Here is a 10400-nt window from a genome sequence, read left to right as displayed (position 1 = left end):
AGATCTTTCGCTTTATACAGCTCAAATAACTGCCTGTCATGATTTCACATGTACAAATAAATCAAATCTTCTATGTTTTAGAAGGAATATGAAAGGATTTTAAGCACTAAAAGTATTTCAGGTAAAGATATTTCAGATATTTTGAGTTACAACATTTATTTTTCATAGTTAGTCAGTTAAGTTTATCATACAGGGGCTTTGGACTATAGCATGAAACCTTGTATAATATAAATGCAACTCAGCACAAAACGCTACCTCTGTGGAACATTTGATATTCAGATGTTCTTGCAAAAAGCTTGACAGATTAAAACAGTAACAGACAATGAAAAATTAATACATAAATAGGTTAAATTTGTCGAAACAGCCACTAGGAGGCAACAGTGGCTCATTGTCTGAGTGAAACTTAACGACAACAACTTATTTGTCTTCACATTGAGACTCCAGTTATTTGTTTGTGAGTGTGAAATCTAAATAAACATTTGTTAGTCCATGTCTCAATTTCCCGCTCCTCCCTGTTGGCACAGAAGTTGGCGAACAAAGATGACGTTTTCAATTTATTTTTAATTGAGATGAGGTGGCAGTTAGTGGATCAGGAGGGAGCGGCAGTAATTGAGCTCATATCATTGAAATGGTGAAACTGTCGTGTACGGGATGTGGCAGATCATTAGCTGTGTTAATTAGCTCATAAGACCAATTAACCTCAGACCTGCACAATGTGTGTGTCAATTCCTGTGAGGAATTAAAGACTTAATTAAGAGAAAGGAATATTTGTAGGTGTGTGTGTCTTTTTCGTAATCATTGAGTTTGGTTCAGAGAAGAACTTGAATTCTTTAAGGCACGTTCATTTATATAGCACATTTCATCAACAAGGCAATTCAAAGTGCTTTACAAAAACATTAAAAGCATTAAGACATAGTGCAAAAGAAACACATTACAAAATGACATTTAAATACATTTAAGACCGGCCTTTAAAGAGCAGAGAGAACAGAAATAAAAACAAGTTGTAATAGAATAAGACACAAGAATAAAAGTTAAAGTGCTTTGTAAGATATGAATAATTATTTGATTTAATACAAAAGGAAGCTGATACTTAATAAAAGAACAATCTTTATAATGTATCTAATTTTTTAAATAAAAGCAGATTAGAAGTTGGACTACACTCATGCTTTGAATAATTCCATCTCCACATTTACTTCCTGACCTCTCTGACTTCCCTGTCATCTCTAACATGCACGGTCACGCACCACGAGCCCTTTTGTAATGATTCTCAACAGCAAGAAGCAACCTGGCCACAGAACTGCGTGGCCCCTTTGACCCGGTCTGCCCAGTGTTCAGCTTCATTTCCGGAGGTGATAGTAACTTAAACAGACTCATTAAGGATCTCTAAGTGGCTTTTTTTTTATGTCTGTGTCACTCTCAGAAGACGCTCTGCTAGTATATAAGACATGTCAGAGGCTCCAAGAACAGAAGAAGCATCTGAAACCAACACTTCACATCTACTGATCATCCAGAGATTGAGCAACGAGTGAGTTCTGCAGATTTATTGATGTCCATCTTATATTTCTGGTCAGTGGATTTTTTGATTTGGGTATTAACTTGTTTCTTTTTTCCATCTTTCTTTCCCTCTCTACAGAAATGACTGGAGCCGCCGTGTCCATGTGCCTACTTTTCCTCCTGTCTGTATGTTCAGCGTGTTACATCTCTAACTGTCCCATCGGCGGGAAGAGGTCCATCATGGATGCTCCGCTGCGAAAGGTGAGCTGTTTTACCGCTTTTAAAACTTTATATTATTTTGTGAAGTGATAAACCTAGATGTTTTAAAGAAGATTTAGTCAATTTTACTTATATAGCCCAAAATCACACTTCACAAAGGGTTTTATAATCTGTACATTACAGTATGACACCCTCTATTCTTACAGTCATTGATCTGGATAAGGAACAACTCACCAAACTAAAACTTTAACCACAACAACAAAAGAAAGGTTCTTCAAGAAGAACGGGAGGCATCCCTCTTCCAGGACAGACACACATGCAATAGATGTTAAATAACTATCTACAGAAATAACTACAGTACAATTACATTAAATAAACAGTTGTGAGCTACTTGTCAAAGTACCTCCTAAAACATTTTCTTTTGGATTTTACATTTAAAAAATGTCCCTTTAGAGCGCTTCACAGACACATTAGCTTATGATAAATATGCTCTCTTCACAGTGCTAAATTGCTTTGACATATGTTGTAAATAACATCAATAATAATCAAACGTTTCCTCCACCAGTGCATGTCTTGTGGCCCCGGAGACAGGGGCCGTTGCTTCGGCCCCAGTATCTGCTGCGGGGACGGCCTCGGCTGCCTGCTGGGCGCCCCGGAAACAGCTCACTGTGTGGAGGAGAACTACCTGCTCACCCCTTGCCAGGCAGGCGGGAGACCCTGTGGATCTGAGGGAGGACGCTGCGCTGCTTCAGGACTCTGCTGTGATGCAGGTCAGGACTTCCTGTTAAGTACAGACAATAGTGGAATACATATTCAGATTCTTTACTTGTGTAAAAGTAGCACTCAAAATAACGTCATGCATTCAAAACTTCACTTAAGTTAAACTTCAAAGGTATTATCAGCAACATTTACTTAAAGTATAAAAGTAAAGTACCAACTATGCTGGAAAAATGGCTCTCAGAGTTCTACTGTTATATATGATATCATAAATCAAACAGCATTTTAATGTCGTAGTCGACCCAATTGGAGTTGATTCTAGTTGTTTTAATATTATTTATTTGTTTATAGTATTTAAATGCTCATTATATATTTAAAATCTGTTGTAAAGTAACTGTGACTTTAGCTGTCAAATAAATGTATTGTACTTCTATTTAAAATGTAGTGGAGTGGAAGTATAAAGTAGCAAACAATTAAAATACCTCAGTATCTCAAAATTGTGCAAAAAGTACAGCACTTGAGTGAATTTGCTTATTTTCCACCACTGCATATAGGATTGATTTGTGATTTTCTTGTATTTTTCTATTATATTACACGCTTTGATTTAGCTACGAACAAATCTGCAAATGCGATTAAATAAGCAGCATACTGTTTCTTTGCATTTAAGGTTTGCTACTTTGGTGATTCTGAACTTTTCTTTGATTATTTGCCCTCTTGATCTGAGTAAGTTCATGGTCATGGGGTCTCAAAACCTGATAACAACATATTGTAAAGTGTGTGATTTCATTAACAGACATCATTCTTAGTGATAACTCCTCCTTTATTTGTTTTTGTCTACCGTGCCACAGAAAGCTGCACCACAGACCAATCCTGCCTCATCGATGAGGAAGGAGACGACCAAATCAGCCTGTCCGACGGCAGCGACCCCGCTGACATCATCCTCAGGCTCCTGCATCTGGCCGGTCACACTTCTCATCGAGTTCACCAATGAGCTGCTCCTGACACCCAAGCCTCATGGGAAATGGGACTTGTAGTTGTAGTTCATATAGTTGTATTTCTATGTTAGTATGTCGGTAGAGTGCCTTTGTCAATATATTTTTATGTATGAAAATAGGGATGAATACTGTCAGTGGTCATCCCGATATGTGCATGTTGAAATAAAGTTTTGAGAGAGTATGAAATGTTGTTGTTTCTTTTTATGTTAGAGCCACCTGACTGAAAACTTGGCTGCGATGTAGACGGTTTGAAACCCTCTAAATCCTTTTCTCCATACAGTTAAGAACAAGTCAGCATAAAGCTTATCAGGCATTGTTACACTATTTTCCACTATCACCAAACATACAAAGCCCACAGCCGTCTTTATCTTTTTAGGGTATCGGCTTCGCATTACCCTGTAACAGTCTGCTGTGTGACTCCAAATCAAATCAAATCAAATTTATTTGTATAGCCCAATATCACAAATTATACATTTGTCTCAGTGTGCTTTACAGACTGTACAGGTTACGACACCCTCCAAAGGATCTTCTCGTGACAATGTGTGTGTGTGTGTGTGTGTGTGTGTGTGTGTGTGTGTGTGTGCATGTGCGCAGGTCCAGTATGGAATCGTGGCAACTCCAGTGACCCAATAACACTGTTGCAACACGGTTATCTTGTTCGGTAGTCACCTTTGACCAATTTTTCGTTAGCTTTGTGGTTTTACTATGAGCTCTTGTTCGGTGCTAAAGGTGAACGGCAAACAATTTAAACAGAAGATTGTAGAATTCGCTATGAAACTACCTACATTTCTTGTTAAACTGAATAGCAATCTCAATTGTTATCATTTAAAGGTTAGATAATTTATTTTTTGCCGTGATCTGTGAAACTTTAATATATTAATTTTTTCTTTAGAAATATTATCTGTGTTTGCCACATTTAAGACAAAATGAGGGGAAATGTTTCCCTTTATATTCCCCGATTGCTTGCAGGCAAACCGTAATCCTTAATGCAGAGGAGAAAATATACTATGAAAACACTGTGAATGCATTGTTTTGTCACAATGCCTGCATAGAAAATGAATGTAATGATCTCATTCAAAGTTCACACTAGCGTCTGATGAAACTGCATGAATTGAAGCCAAAACAACTGCTGACAGGACATAATGTTGTTGTCAGGTTTCAGTTTGGTGCTTTCTCTCTTCCTTCATCCTCCTTCCTTCCTACACTTTCTGTTCCTTCTTTTCATCCTTATTCTCTCTGTTTTCCTCCCTTTATTCACATCCTCCCTTCTGTCATTTGTTTTGCAAGACTTTTCACGCAGATCTTTCTTGTCTTCTTCATTGCAACTCTCAGAGTTTGAGAAAAGAAAACACAAAATGTTTTTTTTCTGAATGTCATTGGTAAAATCTACTTTTTAGTCCAGTCACCCTGACCTCTCTGTCTGTCCTTATCTCCAGTGGTGGATCTTGAAGTGGGCTGGAGTTGCCTTAATTTCAAACACCTGGGGTTAATGATTGCAGGGCTGGAGTTTGAGAGTATAAAAGGCAGCCAACCCCTTCTCACACTTACCTTGACTGTTTGTCATCATGTCTTTCAATGGAAAGTACCAGCTGGAGTCTCAGGAGAACTTTGAGTCTTTCATGAAGGCTATTGGTAAGATTTCAAGTTTCATAAAGTTGTTTTGTTTTTTGTGCAATTTTGAATAACTGGGCTATTTGATAGCAAATGTAAATTATTTGCTGACTTGTCTAAAACTGTTAATCTCACAGTGCTAAATTACAACTGATAGCTGTCAGCCAATAAAATGCATTTCTCTCAATTCTTAAAGTTGCTTTTCTGTCTTAGGTCTCCCTGATGAACTCATCCAGAAAGGCAAAGACATCAAGAGCATATCTGAGATTGAGGAGACTGGTGACAACTTTAAAGTGACGGTCACCACTGGCTCGAAGGTTCTTGTCAACACCTTCACCATTGGGAAGGAGGCAGAGCTGGAGACTGTCACTGGGGAGAAGGTCAAGGTAAGCCAGGACATGACAATGCATCTTTTAATGTGATAAAAATGACACTTATGTTACTAAATCCTCTTGCATATTGGTCAAGGTTTGCATAACTGCCCCAGGTTGAAGGTTATCTTGTCTCATGCTACTTTAAGGCGGTGGTTCAGCGTGACGGTAACACGCTGACGGTCTCCCTAAAGGGAATCCAGTCCGTCACAGAACTGGTGGATGGGAACACGCTTGTCAATGTGAGTAGTGTGTTACCTCATTTCTGTATAAGTGTTTCATGACGCTTTTAAATGTTTTCTAATGGGACTTTTTCTCTCTGTCCCCCAGACGATGACTCTTGGAGGCATTGTGTACAAGAGGACTAACAAACGCATGTAAATGTCTGCCCTTGGGATAATAAACAAATTTAAAAGAAGGCAAAGCTGTCCTGGTTTCTTTTTGATAAAATGCCACTGACTGTCAAACTAGATGCTGGCAGTTTAGAAGTAGTTCACAAAAAGTAAAACTTTTATTATATTTTGTTTAAAATGACTCGTAATCTTATCTCGTGCGTGTATATGGACTTTCCCTGGCTAAAGGTCACTTTACTGACTGAGTTTGCCAGAACTAATTGCATAAGTACCATGTGTTTAAAGAAATTTTTAACTTTTGCAGCAAAAAGTAATTGACACTCGTGTGGCCATTTGGAAAATCAAAGTGGAAAGCTTGAAGGATCACTAGATGAATGAGATATTGGTGAATGCCCTCATTTGTAGCTGAATCAACATGCAGAGGTAGTCTTACTTGTTACAGATAGTAGTAATGTGTAGGGAGTCAGTGCACCACCTGCTGAGCATTGTGACTCAATCCAGCAGCTGGCTACAGCCATTTATGATCAGTGGCTGAAAGTAGCTTGTGAGGCTCTTGTTGTTCAACACTGTCAAAAGTAAGTTGGCACTTCTGGTTTAACACAAGGTTGATCCCAGGACAGTTCATCTGTCATACACTCTGGTGTCCTTAATGTGCCTCTGTGTCCAACCCCCCCCCCCCCCACACACACTCAGGCTATGCTGCATTTTATGTACAGCTGCAGTGACTGCAATGTTTTATTCCCCCCCCCCCCCCCCCCTCTTAGCCTTTGGGTTTTTACATTTAAATTTCAAACTTTATAGAATGATCCTCCAGAATACTGCCCACTTTCTGCAAACATGACTTGTTCTTCAAAAAGGTCTATATAAAGTTCACACTGTATTTTCCCCTGGGCAAAGTGCATTTTTGAAACGGATTCCTCACCCCAGGAATAAAATGTCTGTAGATCACAGGGTTGGCACTAAAAGGGGACTGTTGTCTTTCAAACTAAAGAGAAATATTACAAATCTCAATGAGATGCCACTCTTTCATAACATGTACACAGGCAATGATTAAAGGCTAGAGGCATTTTGGCTTAGTGTGGTTCAAAACATACCTTATTTAGAGTTAACTTATTACATGCTGGTAATTGTTCCCTCTGATGCACAATGGGAACTACAACCATGAAACAAAACTGTTCCAAGGTACCTAGAATTATTTTGTAATACTCAGGTTAAAGTTTTGCACAAACTTGCACTTTAAAAATAAGTAAATTAACCAGCCATCCCTAATTGAAAGACAAAGGTTTGTGATGTCTTTTAATGAAAAGTAACTACAAAATTATCACGTGACCAATGTGTTTGCTCACACACGACACTCAGAAAACAAACAATGGGATGTTTCTTCTTACTTTCTCCGGTGGAAGAGATTCTTGATTCCCTCCTCCACAGACCTGGGTTCATGCATCATGGCCATTGGTTTGTGCTTCAGAGCTGCCTCTCTTACTGTGGTAAACATACTCGTTCTGCTTGAACATCCTCAGCTCCATCTGTCTGCATACGCATCGCGTGTATCAGGAAGCACACATCAGCACCTAAAATGTTCACCCGAGTTATCCCAAGGCTTGTGACTTATTTCTCCAACTACAACTTAATAGCTTAAATAACATTTCAGGACAGCCAAAGAAAAGCTTCCACATCCGTATGCAGAGTTTAAGGTGTTTACCGCATGTGCTTGGTGATGGGATGCAGTGGGCCATGCAGACCATCCCATGGCCAATCTCTCAAGCTTACCAGTGAGTCACACCTGCTCGCATGTCAGCCATGCCGAGCGCAGCATTGTTCGGGTGGTACAGTTTCCTGTCGGGAAGAGATTTTATTTATTTTACACTGGGGAGTCTGCGTGTTGGCTAAATTATTGGATCGAAAATGATGCGCTGTGTGTAGCGCAGCAAACTGCACAATATCTCTGTACTCACATGTAAACAAAGTTTATCAGTGTATCAGACCATTTTTTAGCAATTTGCAGCCTCACTGCAAATAAGACTCGACTCTGTCGCTCCTCTAAAGAAGATAATAAACAGAAAAGAAACCTCCATGGCTTAATTTACAAATCCGCAAACTAAAACAAAAGTCGAGAAATCTTAAAAGTAACTGGCGTTCCACTAAATTAGAAGAATCTTGTTCGTAGATCAGTCTGGTTAGATCATCTTAAAACGTATAAGAAGGCTCTCCGTAATGCCAGAGCAGCTTATTACTCTTCATTAATAGAAGAAAATAAGAACAACCCCAGGTTTCTTTTCAGCACTGTAGCCAGGCTGACAGAGAGCCACAGCTCTACAGAGCCTTCTGTTCCTATATCTCTCAGTAGTAACGACTTCATGAGCTTCTTTAACGATATAATTATTTGAGACAAAATTAATCTCCTCCTGCCCTCAATTGGTAATGACTTAACTTCAACCTCTGGAATTTCAAAAACATTAGTAACTCCTGAAATATATCTAGATTGTTTTAATCCAATCAATCTTAACCCACTAACTTCAACAATCTCGTCGTCTAAGCCAGTGGTTTCCAAACTTTCTGTGGCCAAGGCACACCAAAGACCAAGCCAAAATGTTAAGGCACACCTGTGTTCATATCCGGGCAAAATCCCCTCTATAACACATAGTGTCACTGTTATCACTCTGTGAACATTTATTTAGCCTAGTCCTTGTAAGAAGCTATTCTCCTTCACACTAGCAGAGAGCCTTTGATGTGTCACACTCTAATATTTCCCAGCATGCGCAAATGGCTAAAACGGGTTCGCTTTGACAGATTTCTTTTTTTATATATATAATTATTTATATTTAGGCCAAAGCATATACGATCTATTGTTTTATATTGTGAAATAAGTGTGTAGGACAAAGTACTGATAAAGTACAGTGTTTCCCTGTGCTGCGCCCCCCCTCCCCCCTGAAATTTAAGATGTTTTCTCTTTTTATATATATATATATATATATATATATATATTCACAACTCACTTTTCACACTGAACAGGTGCTCATTTATTAAAAAAACTAAACGCTTATGTAATTTATCTCATTTATGTGCATGTTTCAGTTGCTTTGCGTATGTACATACTCTCCTCTGACAGACAGAGCGGAGGAAAGGTAAGGAGAGAATTTAAAAAATCTGCGCCATGCACGGACCTCATCCAGCCCAGGTAGCACCCCACAGAGCAGTAAACCTAGGGGAAACACTGAAGTAAATAAAAAAATCATTCATAACCTTGTGTACAGTTAAATGCAATAGGCTTAATTGTTTCAAATTCCCACGGCACACCGGGATTTATCTCACGGCACACCATTTGGGAACCACTGGACTAAGCCATCAACCTATCTTTTAGACCCTATTCCAACTAAACTGTTTAAAGAAGTTTTACCCTTAATTAACACCTCATTATTAAATATGATCAACCTGCCTCTATTATCTGGTTACGTACCACAATCCTTTAAAGTAGCTGTAATAAAACAATTTATTAAAAAGTCTTGATCCAGAGGTTTTAGCCAACTATAGGCCGATATCTAACACTCCCTTTCTCGCTAAGATCCTTGAGAAAGCAGTTGCAAAACAGTTGTGATTTTTTACATAATAGTTTATATGAGGTTTTTCAATCTGGATTTAGAGTTCATCATAGCACAGATCGGCACTGGTGAAAGTTACCAATGACCTTCTATTGGCTTCAGACAAAGGACTCGTCTCTGTTCTTGTCTTGTTAGACCTCAGTGCTGCTTTCAACACTGTTGATCAGGACATTCTATTACAGACACTGGAACATTGTGTTGGCATAAAAGGAACCGCACTAAACTGGTTCAAGTCCTATTTATCTGAGCGATCTCAATTTGTATGTGTTAACGATAAATTCTCCATGACAGCCAAAGTCAGTCTTGGAGTTCCGCAGGGTTCTGTACTTGGACCTGTTCTATTCACGTTATACATGCTTCCTTTGGGCAATATTTTGAGAAACCGCTCTATAAACTTTCATTGTTATGCGGATGATACCCAATTATATCTATCAATTAAACCTGGATTAAACGGGATCATATAACTCCTGTATTAGCTGCTCTGCACTGGCTCCCGGTAAAATACAGAATAGAATTCAAAATCCTTCTTCTGACTTACAAAGCAATTAATGGTCAGGCTCCAGCATATCTTAAATATTTCATAGTACCTTATAAACCAACTAGAGCATTGCGCTCCCAGACTGCAGGGTTACTTGTAGTTCCTAGAGTCTCTAAAAGCACAATGGGAGCCAGAGCCTTCAGCTATCAAGCTCTTCTCCAGTGGAACCAGCTTCCAGTTTGTGTTTGGGAGGCAGACACACTCTCCACATTTAAGAGTAGGCTAAAGACTTTCCTTTTTGATAAAGCTTATAGTTAGGGCTTGCTCAGGGTTGCCTTGGATGAGCCCCTAGTTATGCTGCTATAGCCTTAGACTGCCGGGGGACACCTCCCTGCTGTCCTCCATATCTTCCTCTCTCCTCCCCTCCCTCTCCCCTTTCCCCCTCTCTATTGGTATGCATTTATGTAAATGTATGTTACTAACTCAGCATCCGGGGCATCATCCCCGGAGTTTCTGTGTCTTTCATGTTGCCACTGATAAAGTTTACGTCAGGATCAGGAATA

At 39.2% G+C, this 10400-nt stretch overlaps 2 protein-coding genes across 2 annotated transcripts; both read left to right on the top strand.

Annotated features, from left to right (window-relative positions):
• Positions 1-1402: 1402 nt before the first annotated feature.
• LOC115013338 (isotocin-neurophysin IT 1-like) lies at positions 1403-3527 on the top strand. The gene is made up of 4 exons (XM_029439564.1): positions 1403-1525; positions 1634-1755; positions 2279-2483; positions 3279-3527. Exons 2-4 carry the CDS (start codon positions 1636-1638, stop codon positions 3419-3421), a joined length of 468 nt encoding a protein of 155 aa, XP_029295424.1. The 5' UTR covers positions 1403-1525; positions 1634-1635; the 3' UTR covers positions 3422-3527.
• A 1371-nt stretch (positions 3528-4898) lies between these two features.
• On the top strand, positions 4899-5827 carry LOC115013665 (fatty acid-binding protein, liver-type-like). Its single transcript, XM_029440117.1, has 4 exons — positions 4899-5057; positions 5250-5422; positions 5557-5649; positions 5738-5827. Exons 1-4 carry the CDS (start codon positions 4991-4993, stop codon positions 5786-5788), a joined length of 384 nt encoding a protein of 127 aa, XP_029295977.1. The 5' UTR covers positions 4899-4990; the 3' UTR covers positions 5789-5827.
• The last annotated feature ends 4573 nt before the right edge of the window (positions 5828-10400 follow it).

Source organism: Cottoperca gobio, chromosome 9, assembly GCF_900634415.1.
Source record: "Cottoperca gobio chromosome 9, fCotGob3.1, whole genome shotgun sequence".
NCBI lineage: Eukaryota > Metazoa > Chordata > Actinopteri > Perciformes > Bovichtidae > Cottoperca > Cottoperca gobio.
This window is presented reverse-complemented; position numbering and strand designations above follow the sequence as displayed.

Excerpts from the sequence above, each read along its gene's own strand:
- LOC115013338 (XM_029439564.1), top strand. The coding sequence starts at position 1,636 with ATGACTGGAGCCGCCGTGTCCATGTGCCTACTTTTCCTCCTGTCTGTA. Across the intron at positions 1,756-2,278 it reads TGGATGCTCCGCTGCGAAAG|TGCATGTCTTGTGGCCCCGG; the intron begins GTGAGCTGTTTT and ends TTCCTCCACCAG. Across the intron at positions 2,484-3,278 it reads AGGACTCTGCTGTGATGCAG|AAAGCTGCACCACAGACCAA; the intron begins GTCAGGACTTCC and ends ACCGTGCCACAG.
- LOC115013665 (XM_029440117.1), top strand. The coding sequence starts at position 4,991 with ATGTCTTTCAATGGAAAGTACCAGCTGGAGTCTCAGGAGAACTTTGAG. Across the intron at positions 5,058-5,249 it reads GTCTTTCATGAAGGCTATTG|GTCTCCCTGATGAACTCATC; the intron begins GTAAGATTTCAA and ends TTTCTGTCTTAG. Across the intron at positions 5,423-5,556 it reads TCACTGGGGAGAAGGTCAAG|GCGGTGGTTCAGCGTGACGG; the intron begins GTAAGCCAGGAC and ends TGCTACTTTAAG.